Source organism: Desmodus rotundus, chromosome 12 (genome assembly GCF_022682495.2).
Source record: "Desmodus rotundus isolate HL8 chromosome 12, HLdesRot8A.1, whole genome shotgun sequence".
NCBI classification, from domain to species: Eukaryota; Metazoa; Chordata; class Mammalia; order Chiroptera; family Phyllostomidae; genus Desmodus; species Desmodus rotundus.
The window spans coordinates 84,556,763-84,578,584 of NC_071398.1; the positions used below are offsets into that span (position 1 = coordinate 84,556,763).

The following is a 21,822-nucleotide window of genomic DNA, read 5'->3' on the forward strand; positions in this document are numbered from 1 at the left end:
GGCGGCCGGAACCTCCCTGCGGGGCGGAGTGATACTGGCGGCGGGGTAGAGCGCGGCGCGGCCGAGCGGGGAACCCGGGACTTCGCGGGGCGGGAGGCGAGTGGAGGGGGGGGAGGAGAGAGAGGCGGGGCCGGGGCGGGTTGTTGTGAGGAGACTGCGCTACTGCCGGACCGGGGCGGTTATGGCGGCTCCATATTAACACCCTCCTCCTCCTCCTCCTCCTCCTTCACCGCCGCCGTCTCCTCCTCCTCCTTTCCCTCCCGCCCGCCCTCGTGAGCGATCTCCCCCTTCACCCAGCCGCCTACCTCTTCCCCTCACCTTTCCCCCTCCCCTCTTCTACCATGCCCGGCATGATGGAGAAAGGGCCCGAGTTACTGGGGAAGAACCGATCGGCCAACGGCAGCGCCAAGAACCCGGCGGGCGGCGGTGGCAGCGGCGCCTCGTCCACGAACGGCGGGCTGCACTTCTCGGAGCCCGAGAGCGGCTGCAGCAGCGACGACGAGCACGGTGGTAGCCTCGAACTCCTCCCCGCCAGCCCGCCTGCCCCCTCCCTCCTCCCCTCCCCCAGCCCCCTCCCTCCGCCGCGCTCCCGCGCTCCCTCCCCTCGGAGCCCGGGCGCTGCGGTCGCCTCGAACTCCCGGTGCAGTGCAGCAGCACCCCCGCGACCCCCGTCCCTCCGCCCTCGACCAATCCCCCGCCCTCACCCCCCCCCGCTCCCCGCCCCCATCCTCTGCCATCTCCCGGAGTGCCCGGAGTTAATATCTTCCCAGCCACCCTCCGCTTCTTGCCTCCCTCCAGCAATTTTTATATTTTATTAAGTGTCTCTTCCTTTTTCTCCTTTCTTTTTCTTTCTTTTCTTTCTTTCTCCTTCTCTCTCTCTCTGTCTCTTTCTGTCTCTCTCTCTCTCTCTCTCTCTCTCTTGGCATTGCTTTGCAGATGTTGGGATGAGAGTCGGAGCTGAATACCAAGCCCGGATCCCTGAATTTGATCCAGGTAGATATATTTGCTTAGGCGAAACCTAGTCTCCCCTTTCCTGGGATTGCTTTAGGGTGGAAGGGGTAGAGGGCGGGCGGGCGGGGTAGGGGTCCCGGTGTGCGATTAGGAGGGGATGCGGGGCTGGGATGGGCAGGCATCTCTGGCGGGGAGGCTGTCAGGCTTGGCAGGGCTGTGACACAGGGCGTGTGGGCAGATGTGTGCATTGCAAGGTTAACATGGTTTCTTTGGAGGCCACTTGCCCGCTGGTGGCATCGCCCTTCTGCCCCCTGAGCTCGGGGCGAGGCCGAGGAGAGCAGAGGGAGCCAGCCCTCGGCGGATTGGGGGTCCGGGGAGAAGGGACAGCGGGGCCGTGTGTTAAGAATCAAGCCAATGTCAATGGCTAGACCCCCGGTCTTGGGGAGCCGAGGGCCTCGCTGCGCGAGGGCGGCGGCTGCCCAGGCTTCTGTCACCGGTTGAAGCCCAGGGCGAGCCTTCCTCGACCCGAGAGCACCAGGGATTTTCTCTCTCCTTTCTTTTTGGCTAGGTGGTGTAGCTTTGCTCGCGCCAGCTCTGCGGAGTGTAGGAGCCGGGGAGAGAAAGGGATGGAGGAAGGGGGTGGGGAGACGCCAGAGGCACACACCTCTCTCGCGAGCCAGCCCTAGGAAGTCAGACCACAGGACAGTGGCGGCAGCTGCCAAGGAGACATTTTCTCCCCGAGCAGCCAGGTTCCAGCGTCCTCTGCCAAGCCAGCTTGCGGGCTCCCTGTCTACTTTTCTCCAAACAGGCTCTCTGGCGGTCACGGGATTTCAGCCTGGACGGGGATTGGGCGAGAGTTCCGCATATGGAGGCGCCCTTGCTGGAGCCTCTCGTTGTGGAGCGTGGAGCGTGTTTCCTTCTCCCCTCCCCACCCCACCCCAGACCCTCTTCAGTTCAGGCTTTGGACAGACTTTGAAGGGGCTGGGTCAGTTTTTTGCCCATTGCCTGCTCGTTATAAAACGTTGTGTCTGTGTGGGACTCTTGAAATCTGTATTAGATAAATAGGTCTTAGTTGTATTTTTTTGGAGTGTTGAAATAGCATGTTTGATTGTAGGGTATAGCTGAGTATCTCCATTCCTCCCCTACCCGTTACGGCAGTGCAAAATTCACCAACCATTTAAAGAATTAGGCAGCAGCTCTTACTGTTGCAAGGAAGAGGGTAAAATAATGGATGTTAAAAGAATTGTCAGTGCAGGCTATTTTTCAAAAGGTAAAAACAATATTGGAGTGCTCACTGGATCTGGATTCCTCTCTAAATGTCAGGGCTCATATATTTTATTCAAAAGTAATCGATGTGGGTACTAGTGGGCTTCAGATAATTTTAAATGTGAAATTAATTTTCTCTGATGTAGCTAGTAGGTGAATGGCACTTTCACATTACTGTGCTGTCTCAGGTTTTAGCTAGACATTTGGAAACAGCATGCTTCGGCTTCAGGTAGGTGGAGTTTGGGTCCCAGCTCTTCTTTATATGCTCTGACCAAGTCACTGGTCTTCCCTGACCCTCCATTTTCCTAATTATAAAATGGAAATAAAATATTTCATGGAATTCTTGCCAGGATTACATGGCCGGGCAGTTATTCAGTAAAGATTAATTTTTGTAATTAAGAATGATTCTGCATATATTTATACCTTGTTGATTTGGGGCTTTCATATGGACTCTGCTTTGGGGGGAACTGATGAACTTATTTCCAAAATAGAACTCTGCAGCCAGGCCTGGCCGGGTAGCTCACTTGATTAGAGTGTCCTCGCCATACCCAAGGTTGCCAGTTCGATTGGTCAGGGCACATACAACCAGCGAATGCATAATAAGTGGTACAACAAATCAATGGGTTTTTTTCTCTCTCCCTCTGTCTAAAATCAATAAAATAAAATATTTATAGAGCTGGGCAGCCAGAATTAATTCATAGGTTAATAAACATGCCTTTCTTTTTGCTCTTAGGTTTATATTTCATAGACAACTATACACAGGTTATTTAGGGGTCTTGTGTTTAAGAGTCAGACTTTATGTTGGAACAAATTCACATGTAATGGCCTGATCACAGTAAAGCATTTTTTGTTTCACAGTAGACTAAATCCCAAGACAAATTTCAAAGTTTGAAAAATAATTTATTAAAAATGCACAAGACTGCCTTGGCCGGTGTGGCTCAAATGGTTGGAGCATGGTCCGGTAAACGGAAAGTTTGTGCATTTAATTCCCAGTGAGGGCACATGCCTAGGTTGCGGGTTTGGTCCTGGTCCCCAGAGGACACCTGTCCTTAGGAGAGGCAACTGATCAACGTTTCTCTTTCTCCCTCCCATCCCCTCTCTCTAAAATCAACAAGTATGTTCTTGGATGAGGATTTTAAAAAAAGATACAGATGACTTCAGGTGATTTTTACATGGCCACTATGTGGATTATCCAATTTACTTGATCATCATATTTTGCTTATTTTGATCCTAAGTCTTAGTCTATCTTCATAAAGATTATTTACCCATAACCATGTAAGTCATTTGGAAGCAGAATTTCTTAGGTACCAAGGTTATGATCAGACTGTAGAAAAAGTAAGGAGATTTTTTTGGTGGTAGATCATTTAATTGGAGGAGATGATGATGATAGAAATTAAAAACAAAAAATAAATTATTAAATGACTTTTAGAAACTATGAGAATTGAGATTTAAGTTAGAATTACTGAAGTTAGAGAATAGGAATAGTTTACATTAATTAATGGACCATTGTTAAAAATGCCTTTACAAAAATGTACTAACTGGATTTTTGATTATTTTCTTAGGTTCCTTTTCTTTTGATTCTTTACTAGGCCTTCCAAACTTCTATTTAGTACCTACTGACTGTGTATAGCATGAGGAACTGTTTTGTGTGATGATTAAGAGTCTCACATCTTACAGTATGCCTTTTGGCTAACGTGGCATAGTGACCCGAGATGAACTCCCTGATGTATCCAGGCCCTGGTTTTTTCATTTCTAAAAAGGAAACAATGTTAACTATATCACAAGAATAAGTGAAAAATAGTGTATATAAAGAAGTGTCCTTCGAAATAATTTACCTGCATACTGCACATAAAAGAATTTTGAAAAAAACAGATTCTCACACATTTTCAAGTTGACATCTATCATTTGTCACTATTTAAATAGTTGAGAAATGTAATTTTAAGTCTATTGAAAACATTAACACTTTGAAATAGCTGTTATGTCCTTATTTTAAATGCATGCAATTACCTATAAATACTAGAGTAATGTGATGGTATCTAGTTTATAAAATACATGAAGAGGCTCTTAACGGTCTGAAAGTTTACATTGTACCTCTTTGCCTTTGAAGTTATTTCCATGCATTTTTCCCCACAGAATTTTATAATGTATTTTTATGCTCGAGAGTGCTTTTTTGATTACCTAATTTCTCTACCACCATAATATGTATTCTTGTGAACAGAAGGTTCTAAGTGTTAAGTCTCTTTTGGCTTGAGTTACTACAATTAATGCATAACTGGTTAATATTCTCATAGTCACGGGGCCTCAAATAAAGGAGGGCATTGCTGACAGCCTTTTGGTAACACAGAGATTTTTACATTTTAAGCAGTGTACTCTTACAAGACTTGGGATGGGTGAGAGACCTGCCTTTTTATTTTAGGGAGAGAAATGCATTTATGAAGAAAGAGATCAGACGTAGAATGAGTAGACACCTTAGAGTACAGGTGAGTTCCCAGGTAGATTGTCTTGGGAAGGAGAACATAGGGCAGTGGAAGGTCTGAATCTGATTTCCGTGAAACTTACTCACACTTAGGTATCCCCTTGGAAAGTCTCGGTTTACCGCAGTGTGAAGTTGGTTAATTAAGTATGTCATTCAGAACCTAGTTTATAAATGGTAGGATTTGAAAAAATACTTGAGGTGTCTTAATATTTTTAATACTAAGTTACATGGGATATTTGTTCCATGAGTTTTTTATATTAAAAATTTTAAAGGAAATTTAAAAGGGAGCAGGTTTTTATTTTTGTACTTTGAAATTTGCTCTTGGTGTAGAAATCCTAGTTTATCAGAATTACAGTCATTGCTCGGTATCCAATGAAGATTGGTTACAGGAGCCCTGAGGATACTAATATCCATGAATGTTCAAGTCCCTTGTATAAAATGGCATAGTATTTGTATATAACCTACTCATATCCTCCTGTATACTTTATCTCTAGATTACTTAGAATACCTGATACAATGTAAGTAGTTGTTATACAATATTGTTTAGGGAGTAATGATGAAAAAAAACTACATGTTCATTATAGACACAACCATCGTAGGCCTAACTACATAGTACACATCCTCAACAATGTACCATTTTTTTCCAAATATTTTTGATCCCATGATTGGTCAATCTGTGAATGTGGTACCATGGATACAGAAGGCCACCTGTACTTCTGTTTTATAGTTGTTGGTTTTCCCCAATTGATCTCATAAATGTACTTTACCAACTGTAGTTAAAGAGATCTAAAAAAATTTCAAAGGGATTAAGTGAAACTTGTGTTTCCCCTTTTCAAAGGGATTAAGTGGACACAAGTTTCACTTAATATTTTTTAAAAACTGTTCAATAATTTCCAGAACTGGCACACTACTATACTCTTTTAAAATTGTGGTAGCTTGCTACCTAGGTTTTGGTTGGTTGGTTGGTTTTTTTAATCCATTCAGAAATTATGATCCTTCTAAGGCTAGGTTATTTTGTTTGTGAGTAGAGTTTGAGTCTCAGTACTATTCATGAGTATCAAACAGTTTTAAGAGACAATCTTCAGTATTGTTGCAGATAAAAAGGAAATACACATTGGGTTTGTATCCTTTAAATATTTTAGTTCATTTTAACTTTTGAATGGAAACAGTGACACTTGATTGGGTGCAGAGTACCCTGGGGGGGTAAATGGTTTTTAATAATACAAGTTGCTTTCTAATATTCTTTTATAGCAGAGGAATCGGGTTTAATTTGTCGGAAAAACTGAAAGGTCATTTCAGCTATTCAATCTCATTTTCAAAGGACTGGCAAGAAGGGGCTTTAGCCGTTTGTGTCAGAGCCCCTTGAGATTTTATGCACTCATATTTTTATTTGATTGACTTGAGGAGTTCTTCCAGAGTAGAGAAAGAAGGGAACTTAAGAAAAAACTGTTTTCAGTAAGCAGACGCTAGTGATGATAAGTCTTATACAATGTTCACCATTTGCCAACTACTTTACTATATTCATTTAATTTTTGAACAACTCTGTGAAATAGGTACTCTCATGATCCCTATTTTTAAAGATGAGTGGAACTGAGGCACAGATAGGTTAAATAAATTGGCTCAAGGTGACACAGCTAGGAAGTGGCAGGGCTGGGATTCAAACTTGGAGTCTGTCTCTATAATGGTTATACTCTTAATCATTACACTGAATCATTACACTTAATCATTGCATTCTTCAGTCATCTCTTGGGCCTCATGATTGAAGATGGTGGAGTCCAGTTCAAGGGCTAGGGAAAGAACATTGTGCAGTGCCTAATAAGGCATTCTCTGCTATCAGACACGATTGCTGTGCACATACCCATACACCCATATTAGTAGAGCTTTTAGTCCCCACAGCTTGGGTGCCAGTTCCTATCAGATCAAGCCCTTAATTACAATGCTAAGACTTTGGGTGAAAATTTAACTATTATTTTTCATGGGAAAAATATTTTTTATTTACTTTTTTAAAATCCTCACTGGAAGATATGTTCATTGATTTTTTTGAGAGAGTTAGGGAGAGAGACACATCATGTGAGACAAACAGATTGGTTGCCTCTTGTATGTGAACCTGCAGCCTAGGTGTGTGCCCTTAATGGAAATCAAACCCGCAACCTTTTCACCAAAAAAACAGTGCTTCTACCAACTGAGCCACTCAGCCAGGGCAGGAAAAATATTTTCTTTACAGTTTATATTTGTTTAAGAAGAGATAATTAATGAAGATGTTTTGATTCAGACCTATAATGCGAGAATCTGTAAAGCAAGGAAATATGTTTACATATTAAAGCATGTTATGCTATTAAGACTTGAGACTTAATGGAAACCTTTGTTGCAGTCTGTTTAATTAAGTAGGATTTAAATTATCTTATTGTCACAATCCATTGTGAAGAAGAATCAGTGCCAAGTTAAAGGATTGAAGTTAAGGATACTCACTTGAAATAGCAATAGTGTTTATTAATGAAATTAAGGCTTCTGCCCTGGACGGTGTGGCTTGGTTGGAGCGTCATCCAGTAAACCGAAAGGTCACAGGTTTGATTCCCCGTCAGGGCATATGCCTAGATTGCAGGTTCAGTCCCCTGTCAGGGCGTGTTCGAGAGGCAACCAGTCAGTATTTCTCACATCAGTGTTTCTCCCTCCATTCCACTCTCTCTAATATCATCAATAATTACATCCTCCAGTGAGGATAAAAATAATAATAATAAAAGCCTTCTGATCAACTTAGATAGGCTGTCTATATTATTTCTATTGAATGATTCAGCTCCTTTGCTCTTGTGCTTTTATCTTATGTCGTTAAAAATAAATATATATTCTATGTTTTTAGCGAGATAAAACTTATTACATATATATGTATAGGAACCCCGCCATGAGAGCGTTAGAGATAGACAGGGATAGCCTTATAAGACATTGTAATCTAGGGATGAGGTGGTAATGAGCCTTGGGGGCTTTAAAGGGTCATTGCAGGATGATAAGAAAGGCAGAGACTCAGTAAATAAAAATTTGCTGTGTAGGTGAGTCAAAAAGTTTATCACTGATAATCTCCTATGGGCAAACCCTCTAATTCAGACTTCTAGGCAGTTAAGGGTAGGGGGAAGAAGCTTCTTCTGAGCCTGTGGCTAAAGTAGCCTTTAGCTCAAACAGTCTGCATCCCATGGAGGCACATCTTGGAGTGACTCACTCTGGACCCCTAGAGTTCCCTCCTCTGAAACTTCCCTGGAAGTTTCACATTCCAGAATTTGGCCCAGTAGATTGTTCTGTATCTCATTAAACCAGTCTCAGTATTGCGAAAAGTTCAGTTTAGGTAAACAGTTGTATATCATTTCAGGAGGTGGTGATTCAGGTGGGCTCCCAAAGTTAAGCCTGTGGTGCAAACAATCAGGTATTTAATGAGAAGCATCTCTATGGAAACAAAAAAGTTAATCATTGGAGCTGACTATACCCTCAGTTTCTGAGTTTTGAAAGCAGTCGAGAAGATTCCTAGGTGTCCGTCTCTGATCATCTTTACGTGGATTACCTGCAGGCAGTTACAGTCTCTTAGAGTCCCCAGGTTTGCAGTTTGAGTGTCTGGTGATCCTTCTGCAGCAGGCACAAAGATTGGCCATAGATGAGCTATGGTTGTGATTTTTCTGAAGCCTACATCAAGTTGTCCCATTTTAGCTTTTGTGGCCTTGGAAAGAGGGCAGTTTTAGTTCTCAGTGACTCCAAGTCAAAGGATGGGAAAGTGAAAATGTTAATTTGGAGAATTGTAGCCAAATACTCAAGAAAACTAGAAAAATTCAGGATCCAGTGCAGTTTATAGGTAAAAATAAAAACTTTAAAAATTCAAAAGACAATGAACAGCACTAGAATCTAAGGTGTATGGTTTCTATTGAAACAATTTTTCTCTCTAAAATCACCCCTACCTTTACCAAAGATAATGAAATTAAGACATAATACATTTGTAAAATGAGTCTAATTTCAGTAAACTTGGCCTGATTATTTGTATAAGTCCACCAAGAAAAGTAATCAGCCACATGGGTTCTTTTAACTCTGTTTTACTGTAATTTTCCATAGGGACTTTTCTGACTGAACTTGAAAAATCTTCTCAAGGCTAAGAAGCCAAGTGTCATACTCACCATCAGACTTTGCCTGCAATACCTATAGAATTGGGGTGAATTCCTCTCTCTTCGAGGTACCCATTGTATCCTGAGATTCTTTCCATGAATCTCCCAGGAAGCAACCTTTGTTCCTTGCCTGGAAGGACTATTGTGAGTCATATAAGCAAGGTACCAGGCAGTTTTTCCAAGGAACGTTTTATTGGCTTCCAAAATCAATTTTGATTCCTTAAAGCTTTCTGGTCATACTGAACCTATGCATATTTCTCAAATATGACATTCCAGCCTAAGCCTTGTGACCTGTTATAAAGAGAACTGATTCGTATTGAACTTTATACAAACATATTGCCTTGAAAATTACTCATTGAAAGTTTCCAAAGTCTGAGGGGATGAAAGAGAGAAAAAAATGTTTCAGATGCTTACAAAAGTGTAATTTACCAAATTGCTCTAGATCATAGGTACTTTAAGAGAAAGAAAAAAATATATATGTAGAAAACAAAAGATTTTAAAAATCAGCATTTCAAATAAAAAGTCATAAAATTGTAATCCTTCTCATCTGTTTCACTCAGTCCTGTGTAATTAAATTTGTTCTGCTTGAAACCAGTTTTTCTGTTTGTTCTCTCCACCTTGCCTCATAATTGAAGGTAATAGGGTCAGGCATAATTCCAAGCAGTTTGCAAGTCTGTCCATTAAAGGTCATAGGATTTGCTCAATGAAGTGGGTGCTCCAATCACTAGAGATTTTGGAAGTTACACCCTAGGTCAGAAACATTTTCTAACAGTTTTTCTTGCCACTGCATCAGCCTTATGGCAGGAAGAAGCTTCAGCTCATCCAGAATATGTACATACAATACCAAGAACATATTGAAAACCCAGATTAAGTACCAGTTGAATGAAGTTCCGCTGAAGTGTACTATGGTTGCTGAAGGAATGCAAAAACCTAAAAATATGCCAGGGAGCCAGAGACCAAAGCAGTTAGTTGTCTTGGGTTCTCTGTAGCCCTGACGATTTAATTTACAGTCATCGTTCAGCCATTTTCATTAAATGTATAGTTTAATATTGAAGTTTTTAGAAGACATTAAAATTTATTTTCATTGAATATAAATTTTAGATAATGTACTTCTAACTTGCATTTTCCTAAATTCTTATCTCCTGTTTTTGTCTTCTTTTATTAAAGATACTTATGACAAAATGTGGTAGGTTTTACTTTTAGATTTATTGTGTAATTATGTTTTTAATGTTTTTTCTAATACTGTATTTTGATAGTGTTCTTTCATCTCTTTTTTCTCTATCCTTAATTTTTCTATATAGTAAAAGATACAAATTTTAAAAACAATTTTGGCTGCATATTTCACTAACAATATATCATTCTCAAACATTTGTTGAATATACAGTAGTGACATAATGATGATTCTCTAAAAATAAAAAAAATTGGTATTATTGCTCAGTAGATAACTTCTCTAGATTGAGATTATAGTAGTTGTTCCTTTATCACTGGAAATGAATGTTCTGTATTCCAGATGTCTTATAACTTTATAAATGATTACAGTTTAACTTCAGAATTCTAATGTGAATAATTTTGAAATTCTGGCCATTAGTTGCTGGTAGCTATCAACACTTCATAAAAGTCAGTTATGGCGTATTTATAATAAGTCTTCTTAAAATAGGTTACAACAGTGTTTCATCTGTCAATAGTTGTAATTAGCTTGAATACACCTACGGAAGAATTAGGAAGAAGGCAGAGGACCAGACCCCACAGGCAGGTACTTGGCTCTGGAGTAGCTATGTCCAGCATTCATTCATTCTGTCTTTTAATTTACATGCAGTTTTGGTAGAGCTTGATTTTTCTGACTTTTTAGATTGTAACAGGTTAGAAGTAAGCTAGAAATAGCAATAGTATGCTTCTAGATTAGAGGCAGACTTTCAGGTTACTTTAAGAAAAAATAGCATTAACTTCTACTTTTACTTTTTCTTCTTACACAGAACACATACTTTCATAAATATAAAATGTAATAAATGAAGTCTAAAAAGGAATAGCTGGCAGACTACTAGCAAGTAATAAGATTAAGTAAAAACCATGAAAAACAGATACAGTTATTTAAAAATTACAGTAATCTTGGCCCAGTTAGATACAGGGCCAAACAGTTACTTATCACCTGAGGTATTCTCTATGGTTTTAGGAGAGTTTTTAATGACTTCTAAGTAATGTATACAAGGTTGAGTCAGAGTTATCTGTTAAGTAGTAGAGGTGTGTAACGTACTTAAGAAAGTCTTTTTAATTGAAAGAGGGTAAGTCAGTCTGTTTTCCTTCTCTTTATTTTTTTGTACTTTGTTTCTTTGCCCTCTTTTGCAGGCAGTGTACCAAATAGAAGTACACTAACATTGCTTACACACATTATGAATGTAAATAAAAATCCATCATATTCAAATTAATTAATTTTTCCCACAGGTGCTACAAAGTACACAGATAAAGACAATGGAGGAATGCTTGTATGGTCTCCATATCACAGTATCCCAGACACCAAATGTAAGTTTTCTGAAATTCAATGCTTATGTCAATAAGGATCTATCAACCAATTAAAAATGCAATTTATATTTGTCTTTGGGTCCCTTAGATGCTCATAAGAAAAACCAGTTTGTCTTTGTTTTGTTTTGTTTTTTGATGGAGGTTGTTACATTAGAATGTTTTTCCTTTTGAAAGGCAGTGGGTTGATCATTCCAATTTGTGTCAGGCCCAGGAAGACAGAGGAAACCTAGGATCTGATGGCATTGCTGCTTAAATCCTCAAGCAGGGGAGGGAGTTACTATGTAGACATCTGCACAGGCTTTTCCTCAGTGTATGGAGATGTAAAGAAATGCCTTCAAACTTCAAAGAGCCCACTATCATTACCATTTTAAAGAGGAAAGGGGAAAGAACTGACTTCAGCAGCCATCAATCAGGTCATCTTTGTGCTCTCCATTTCTGGACTGAGACCTTCTGGATCATTGACCATGCACCTCTTGAATCATGGTGTGGCTTTAGACTTCAATGTGATGTAGCGGACCTGATCCTTTGCGGCACATGAATAGGAAACGTGCAGGTAACAAAACTAAGATCCCCATCCCTCCATTTAGTTACCATTGAATTTACTAAAAACAAACAAACAAACAAAAAACCCCACTGGACAGCTATGCTAGCAGCTGTAAAATAAACTTATCTTTTAAAAATATTTACTAATCTTATAGCTGTCCCATGATGGTTTATATAGTCCCATGAAAAGTAATGACCATGTGCATAGTAAGCCTATACTTATTGATGCAGTAAGAGAACTAAAAATTGGAAACTGAGTAATATTCTGCTTACCTGATAATCTTCTTGTTTAAGGGCTTTAAAATACCAGCAAAAGGCCTAGCTGATAATCTAGGAATTAAGTGTTCTTGAAGCATTCTTAAAAACATGAAATTATATTTGGCCTGGGACTGTATACAGAGAAACCTGAAAAAGACTATCAAGTCTCTTTGGTTCAGTCGTCATTATAGGCCCAGGCTTTCATTCACAAACTGAGTATCAGGGTGTCACTGGCTTTTGCTGTTTCAACACTGTTTTATACAATGGTGCCTTTCTTAGCAAAGTGGTAAACACATTCAGAAAGCCACCATTTCCTGGTAGAATGGTCTCCATGTGGGAGGAATATCCTGGAGGTTTAGGGCTCTGCATTGGAATCACTTGGGGTAACATTTAAAAAGCAAACACTACTGATACCTGGTTTCTGTCTCAAACCAATTCAATCAGGGTTTTCAGACATGGAGCCTGGACTTTTTAAACGCTCCTCTGCTGATTCTAATGCATAGCCAGGGTTAAGAACCACAGCTTGATAGGTACTGTTTAGCTTTCTATTTATAGGACTAGAAGACATTTTCATTAAAGTTTAATCAGCATAGATTTAGACCTTCCATATGTTTAAGTACTATGGGTTCTAAACAAAATATAATATTTGGATTTTCCATACTAAAACCTTATAGTCTTAGGGAGATAAAATAACATCTGTAAAAGATAGTTATTCTAATAGCATTATTTTTCTAATAGCATTTGTATATTAATCTGTACTCTACTAATAATGATAACAAATTCTTATAAAGTACTTAAAATGTGCCAGGTGCTATTCTAAGCACTTTACATGTATTAGCTCATTTATTCCTAGGAGAAAGGTGTTGTTTTTATCACCGTTTAGAGTGAAGAAACTAAGGTACAAAAAAGCCAAGTTAATTGCCTGAAGTTAAAACTCTAACAAGGCTGAAAATCAAGCTCAGGTAGACTAGCTATTCTAGGATCAGAACTCTTAACCACTGCTTCTCAAAAATTTGCCTAAAGTATATGTATATATGTGTATATAGGTATACACATGTATATAGGCATACACATGCATACATATATAATACTAATAATAAATATGGATCAAGAATGACTGTAGACTTCACATAAAACTGAGTCTTGCTGAATGTAAAATGCAGACTTCTCAGCAATGAAGCTATAAAATAGCCAGTATATCATCAGAAGCTGTGCTTATCTAAATAATTCTGTTGGCTCGATTTCATATGGCGGATATGAAACTGGAATATTCAAACACCTTTTGTGTACCTAGAGGGAAGAGCTGAAGAAAATTTTAGGGATACTGAAGCATACCTAAATATGTTGTTACTATGTATAGGTGACAAAAATGGGACGATAAAGGCTTTGGGTCAACTCTAAATATGAGATAGGGTCTTAAATAGCTAAATAACTTCAAATGAAGACTGCAGCAGAAAAATCAGTAAATTGTCTAATATTTTACACTGTAATTAGGGTCTATTGGCTACCCTCAGATTGATCTTTTTTGTATACAAAAATAATTATAGTAATTGAGTTTAATAAGTATATGGTATATGGTCATAGAGAGAAGTCATACTAAGTAAAATTTTAAACCAAGTGAACTTCTGACCCTGTTCATGCAAGTAAAAGTCTTTTGTAATATTTAATGAAAAATGACTTTGGCTGTTTTTTACCCCTGGAATATAAATTATTCTGTTTTGTTAAAAAACAGTGTAGACCTGGCAGATGAAGTAAATATAATTAATTATATATCATTGTTTCATTACAGTGGATGAATATATTGCAATTGCAAAGGAGAAACATGGCTACAATGTGGAACAGGTATGTAAAGAAACATTTTAATATTAAGGCTTGCCTCAATATATACGAATCCAAAGAACATCTCATGATCATTTCTGTCTGAAAACGGCAACAGTTCAACCAACTTTAGAGACACCAAAAGTCCTAGCAAAATCTGACCTTTCAACGTTAACAATTTTGCTTTTATGAACCTTATTTTTCTCAAGGGCTTGAACATTTTTCTCTAAATACCTCTGTTTCTTATTCTACTTTGCGTTTTAAAAGTATCTGAAATGAAGGCCTTCAGGATTACTCTGGCAAAATACTTACCAAAAAGGGAAAATTTTTTGAATACAGGTAATTCTCTTTGACTTTAATCCAAAAGACTTAAGTTAAACTTTTTATTTAAAGCAATATTTAAGACTTTTAAATTATGAATGAAATCATTCACAAAGAGATTTTTAAAAATTGGATAACTTTAAAAGGAGATACATATGGCTTGTGGTTTATTTATCCCATACTGATGTGGGGATGGAGAACACGGAATCATTTAGATCTCATTTCAACTAAGTACTAGATTAACCTTTGTCAGAATTGCTAGTAAAATAAGTCAGTTATCTGTAACCTGGATTATTAAGAGCTAACTTTATAATCAGTAACATGATTATATAATAAAAAAATCTTTTTTGTGAAATTGAGGTGTTTATCTAAATGTAGTTATCTTTTTTTATAAATTTGAAGCCTTTGATTATATATTTGGTTTTTAAGCCTTGACTTTCGGTTTAATATTTGAGAAAGTTAATTCTTTAAAATATGACTGTACATATGTTCATTTTCATGTTTACTTTTAAGTATTACCAAAGTACAGAATTTAACATTAAAACTCAATATTTAAAAGTTGCTAAGTCTCTTAAGAAATAAAACTTTATCCCCTAAATGACATCCATATCTTACTGTAAAGATAAAAGCCTACTGCTTGTCTATAATAAAAGAAAATTGTAGAATGTTGGAAATTGTTCATTTAAGGCTTTCCTATGATTTGCTAATAAAATCATTGAAGTTACTAGTATGCCTCATGATAATTCTTTGTGTACATTATGATAATAAAGAACTTTAAAAATACATATGATAAAAGATTGTTACAGTCGTAGCTGAGGTACTCTTCTTGGAAGTGTTTAGTCCATGACGTATTTCGAAAAAGGTTAAAACAACTATTTCTCTGCTAAGTCTCAACTGAGCACTTCTAGTTTTGTTATACTCAATAGGTTTCATTCAATTATTGGTTTACTGGGTATTTTTCCTTTTAGCATATTTTTCTCTAACATTGACCAATGAATTAATGTGGGTAAAAGCCTTCAAACCTTCTTTAGTAATTATAATCATTCTCCTCAGCTCACTGTGTTTCACAGGTTCTCTAGCAAATATGGTGTGTAAGAACATCCACTATTCTGACGCCCTGGTTTAAAAGAAATAAATAGGTGAGGTCTGTTACTTGGGCAACCCTGATTAAAAGCCTCAAACTATGAGTGTGTATCTTCAGTTGAAGTCATAGGCTTAAGATTGCAATGTGATTTGTGTTTAACTCTCCTAAGTTTGCTAAGTCCATTAAAAACCAAAGGGGATTGATTTCTCTTCAAAGGCACTTGGCATGTTGTTCTGGCATAAACATAACATTGAGAAGTCCCTTGCTGATCTCCCTAATTTTACTCCCTTTCCGGATGAGTGGACAGTGGAAGATAAAGTCCTATTTGAACAAGCCTTTAGTTTTCATGGGAAGAGCTTTCACAGGATTCAACAAATGGTATGGTAATTTTGGTCCTAACTGTGATTCATACCTGAATGATATCTTATGCTGATATTGAGCACTTTCTAACTATTAAATAGAAAAAAAGTTTTCCAATCAAATTTTAATTTTTAAACATATTTGCAATAAGTATATTTGCATATAGTCCTATTGTCTACATTCCACTCTAGTGCATGACAATTACTTGCTATTTTATTGTAATAAATTAACTTTTATTATGACAAATATATGTGTAATAGTATTGTTTAAAAAAGGTTGTCATTCCAGGAAAAAAATCATAATTTTATTTTTATATGTTTTATCTTTTAACATAAGACTTTTATTTTCTAATTTATATTCTTTTAGATGTGAAGATCAATTTTTGAATATTCTGTAATTCAGTATTTTTCAGGTGCTGTTGCTTTCTTTTTTTAGAAGAAAATTGCTCCTTATTTCTAGTTCTTAAATTTTCAGTGTCAAAATAATATAAGCCTGAGAAGTTGCTGCATTGAACACTTTTAACCTGAATGGATAAAAACTAGTTAATGTTTGAAAATATATCTTAAGTGTCGTCCTAATCTCAACAAACATTTTTGATTGGGAGTGTGCATCCTTGTTTGCCTGTGTGACATATCAATACATGATCATTAGTCATTTTAATACCCAAAGACTTGATTTGGTAGCTAAAATGTATTTGCATTACTTATCATTTCAAAACATGGATTTAAAACAAAATGATTTTAAAAAATCATTGCTAAGAATTGAATAGCTTTTCTTGAAAACATTATATAAAGTGAAAGAAGCCATATATAAAAGGTCACAAGTATGATTTCATTTATATGAAATGTTCAGAGTAGGCAAATCCATAGGATTAGGTTAAGGAGAGAATAAGGAGTGACTGCTGATGGGTGATAGGGTTTCTTTTTGAGGCAATGAAAATGTTGGGAATTTAGTGATGGTTGCATATAGTAACGAATATACTAAAAACCACTGACTTGTACACTTAAACTGGAGAATTTTATGATATGTGAACTATATACCAATAAAGAATTCTTATTTATATAGGGGAAAAAAATTGAGTAGCACTGACTGTGCTGGGGACTTCTGGGACCATTCTCACTGTGCTTGTGACAACTTTCTTCCCTCCCTGAGAACAAATAGGCATAATGTCAGTGACAGAGGTGTGGGTAGGGTGCTATGACTGTAACACACATTTTATCTTTGTAATTTATAAAAGTCCCCGTGAAAATGGTTTTATCTATGCCTTTGTTTGCTAAGTACCAAATAATAATATCAGAAATAGTTATTCTGTTAATTGGAGTTTACGAATTAAACTTGCTGATATTAACATGATTTTTTTTTCAAGCTTCCAGATAAGACAATTGCTAGCCTTGTAAAATATTACTATTCCTGGAAAAAAACTCGATCTAGGACAAGTTTGATGGATCGCCAGGCTCGTAAACTAGCCAATAGACATAATCAGGGTGACAGGTAGGTTGGACACCTTTATATAGTTACGTTATTGGGGACACTGTTGGACTGATTACATTTTCTAAGGCACAAAAATTATCACAACACACTGTAAGTACTTCTTATCCTTACATTCATGTTTCTGCTTTGACAGGAAAAGGTGAGTGATCAAAAATCTTATTAGTAAGAACTCTCTTTAACTCGTTTGCTGTTAATCATAGCCAGCAAACATTGCAGCTGAGTTACTTTTGATCTGTTTGACTATAACCCCAAATGCTTCCTTTTAGTATTAATATATTTAATACATATATTTAGAATCTATTAAATATATCTAATAAATATATTCTATAGAAGATGCTCTTTCCACAATTACCTCGGTAATTGAAGTTCACATTATTGTACCTGTATTATTATGGTAGTATAAAATAATTTTGTTAACTGGTTTTTGTCTGTCTTTATTGTCCAACTGGAGAACTGAAATAATAAGTATTATATCAAATTAATATATGTGTTCTTTTCCCCAAATGATATTTCTTTCTAAATATCTTTCCTGTTGAGTTTCTTTTCCAGCTAGAAATGTTTGTAAAATGAATCTCTATGCTTTAAGTGTTTCTCAACACTACAGAAATCGGTATTATAAAAGCACATCTTCCCAAGGACAGCCCTTGTTCTGTTGGGAAATACTTAGTAAACTTATTACAAGGTATATGACCCTTTGATAAGAGCACTGGAATACAGTAAAAAGAAAGGAATTAAGTTTACTGTCTCTGTCTCTTCTCAGTGATGATGATGTGGAAGAAACACACCCAATGGATGGAAATGATAGTGATTATGATCCCAAAAAAGAAGCCAAGAAAGAGGTAATGTTGATCAGTAGAGGACTTGCACTTGTCCAACAAATCCACTCAGAAGAAATGAAGACTACTTCATATTAAGAAAAATGTTTTTACATAATGATTTAGGAGGTTATAAATTCCAGTATTAACTGGAGTTTTTGGAAAAACATTAATATCTAGAATTCCAGTTAACCAGTGGTTTAAGTAATTTGGGGGTTATCCCATCCACTCAGAAGTATCAAAAGCCCTGTCACGATCTCTAATCTTTATTCCATAGAAAGGAAGTAAAATACCCTCAGATGTATTCAGTGTAAAATTAATAAGCTTTCTGGCTGTTAGCCAATTTTTACTGAAAACATTTTTTTTGTTTCATATTATACCAAATTGGAAATGAGTAGCAGGTACACGGACAGCAATGAAAATGGAAAGCTGCCTCAAAGGAAGAAATGGAAGAATTTCTTAATGTGATGATAATAATGATGACTTAAAATCATTAAGAATGGGGTAAATTGATATACATGCTTATTTAGACCAAATGTTGATAGGTAAAGGCTTATGAGCTATAGGCAGCTGTGGAATAAAGAAAATAACATAGAAATTGGAGATAGATTGTGACCTCATCCAATTTAATGACTCTTACTCCTTTTAAGGAACTCAGTGCCATGCCCTATTCTAGCCATTGTAATTCTCTTAAACTCTTTCATCAGTGAAATTTTAAAAATTCTATTCTTACCTCAACTTGGTATTTTACTAATTGTGTTAATATTGCTAAGTGGTCTCAAATTTATTCATTCATTCCTTGTTTTCCCCAAGTCTGCCTGATTTCCCTGAGCCTAGTAATCAGCTACATAAATTGTTCTCTTTCCAGGATCTTTCACCTACCATTTCCCTCATCCTTCCACTCTATCTTCCTTAATCTCATAAACCCACACCACTCTTCTTGGTCTGAGAGGCACAGCAGGAGATACGGCATAATCATGGAAATTCCTGCTACTTACAAAAAGCAGTTTTCAATCTCAGTGTAGTCCTTAGCACCTCTTACTTTTTAACCATTGGTAACCCTAAGTTTTTTCCATTGGTGAAATAAAAATAATAGGATTGTTTTGAGAATCAAAGAGGTAATATGTATAAAAGCACTTAGTACCCAGAACATAGTAAATCGTGAATAAAAGTTGCTGTGGTTCTGTTATCTGGGAAACTTTTTTTCATCAACTGTTTTAAACACTCATCCTTTTCTGTACATCATGTAGGTGCAGGTAAAATTTTGTGGGGAGTACCTCTCACTCCCCGCAAAATCTTGGCAGATAACTTCACCTTCTGCTTCACAGAGGAAATAACAAGTAGGAACTCCTTTCAGTTCCAGTCTTTCCCTAACCTTTGTGCTATCCCATACTACCCTTTTCATCTGAGTGTATCTAAACTTAAAATATTATATTAAAATTGTTCTTTTTCCCCACTAAGCAGTGAACTCTTTGAATGCAGAGTCTGAGTTACATTGTACATCTTGTACCCCTTAGCACAGGGGTGTCAAATTCATCTTTACCAGGGGCCACATCAGCCTTGCAGTTGCCTTCAAAGGGCTGAATGTAATTTTAGGACTGTATAAATGTAATTGCTCCTTAACAGTTAAGTGAGAGCTCGGCGCTGACGCCGGGTAGAAACAAGGTGCTGGGCCGGATAAAACAAGGTGGAGGGCCAGATTCAGCCCACGGACCTTGTGTTTGCCACCTGTGCCTTAGCACTTGACACAGTACTCGTTGTTCACTTTCTTACCAATACTTGATATGATCAGACTTTTAAAATGTTACAACTCTGGTAATATGAAATGATATTTAGTGCCGTCTGCTGAATGAACAGTCTGTGCCTGAATGCCTCTCTCTCACTGTAAGAAAAGTTCCTTCCCATATTCTGCTTATTTCACTGATTGTTTGAGCCTATTCATCCCTTCATATTGCCTCTACGACTTTTTCTATCAGTCCTCCGTTTTCTGTGCTGTATTTTCATCCTTTTCATTACAGCTAAAAATAAGCACAAGTCTTCCATTTAAAAGCGTAACTATCACCCTGGCCGTTGTGGCTCAGTTGATTGGAGCATCATCCAGTAAACCAAAAGTTCACAGGTTGGATTCCCGGTCAGGACATGCAGGCTCAGGTTTCGGGTTCAGTACCCGATGGGGCACGCAGGAGAGGCAACCGAATGGTGTTTCTCTGTCACTTTGATGTTTCTCCTCTTCTTTCTCTCCCTTCCCCTCTCTCTAAAATTGGTGAGCATGTCCTCGGGTGAGGCTTAAACAAGCAAGCAAGCAAACATAACTCTCTCTCAACCAGTCTACACAAAAATCCGCTCCTTAGCACTGCGTCGCTCCAGAGTTTGCCTCAGTCGGGCTTCTTCCGTCCCCTCACTTCCCTGAAACTGCTGCAGAGGTCACCGGTGACCTCCTAGCTGCCAGATCCAGGGATTTAAGATCACCCGTTGTATTCTACTTGTGCTTTCTATGTCCTTTCAAATTATTGACCCCTTTGTCTTTTATAACACCAGTCTCATTTCTGTCTACCTTTTTAATTGTTTCAATTTTAGTGACTCTCATTTTTAATTACTCAATTCATTTTGTTGTTACTTTTTAAATTCTCTCATAGAACTATAAATTTTGTCCTTCTTCTTTGTTCTTCTGTTTGACTGCCTTATTTTTAGGTGTTATTATCTGAATTATCTTCTCTCATCCCCATGCCACCCAGCTCTGCACACCATACCTTCCAATCCATTCTTTACCCTGTTGCCAAAGCAGTATTTTAAAACCAAATTTATTGCTTATAACCCTTCCATGACTTTGTCTGTTTTTTTTAAAGAGCCCGCAAACTCTCTAGCTAGGCTTTCTTCACCCCGTCTTGTGTTTCTAATTACTAACAGTGTTGTAGATAAGATTTTAAGTTCTATGCATGTTGTCCTATGGTTATATCGGTCCCTTTATTCTGGAGTTTTCTTTTTTCCCAAATCTACCAAGGAACTTCCTGATAACTCTGTAAGATAGAGCTTCTCTGTAAAAACCTCCTGTGCTTTATCTTAAATTGACCATTTCCTTATTCTTCTTTAAATCTATCGCAGTACTTACGCAGCAGAGTGGTGCTTGTTTACTGCTTACAGTTCCCCTCTCCTACCTGCCTATCCCTGGTGGTAAACTCTTTAAGAGCAAACATTGTACCTTATCTACAGGTCCTGGTACATAGTAAGCATTCAGTCAAGTTTATTATAATTATACACTCTTAATTACTGTACAACTCTGAGAGATGAAGGATTTGGCTCATCTAGAAAATAGGTATGTGTGTGGAATACTATTTTGTCTAACTATGTAAGGTGATACATACAAATTTTGTCTTTGCCTATGAGTTCATCCTATTAACAAATAAGGTGAAGGGAGAGTAAGTTAAAGTAAAAGAATATAACAGGGTTTGGTCCAGGGCTGACACTGCACGTCAGCAGCTTCATTCACTTCTCTGCTCTTTCACAAATGATAGGCACATCAGGCAGGAAATGATACTTTATTACTGCCTTTACCACAGATCTGACTTCTATTAGTTGTGAACTACACATACCTTAGAGCAGGGGTGTCAAACTCATTTTCACCGGGGGCCACATCAGCCTCGTGGTTGCCTTCAAAGGGCCGAATGTAATTTTAGGACTGTATAAACATAACTACTCTTTAACTAGGGGCAATGAGCTCGGCACTGCTGCCCAGAGTAGAAACAAGGTGGAGGGCTGGGTTCAACCCTCAGGCCTTGTATTTGCCAC

General features: G+C 37.7%; 1 protein-coding gene across 4 annotated transcripts in view; it reads left to right on the forward strand.

Moving 5' to 3' along the window:
• The first annotated feature begins 341 nt into the window (after positions 1 to 341).
• The window catches only part of RCOR3 (REST corepressor 3), a 51,468-nt gene continuing 29,987 nt past the window's right edge, over positions 342 to 21,822 (forward strand). For 2 of the 4 annotated variants that reach the window (XM_024552306.4, XM_024552330.4), the window contains exons 1-7: positions 342 to 510; positions 937 to 993; positions 11,269 to 11,346; positions 13,937 to 13,989; positions 15,587 to 15,748; positions 17,097 to 17,221; positions 17,982 to 18,060. In XM_024552306.4, the coding sequence (XP_024408074.1) occupies positions 342 to 510; positions 937 to 993; positions 11,269 to 11,346; positions 13,937 to 13,989; positions 15,587 to 15,748; positions 17,097 to 17,221; positions 17,982 to 18,060 (723 nt within the window). The remainder of the gene's footprint in view (positions 511 to 936; positions 994 to 11,268; positions 11,347 to 13,936; positions 13,990 to 15,586; positions 15,749 to 17,096; positions 17,222 to 17,981; positions 18,061 to 21,822) is intronic. The other 2 variants (XM_024552314.4, XM_024552336.4) reach the window with 1 other exon arrangement.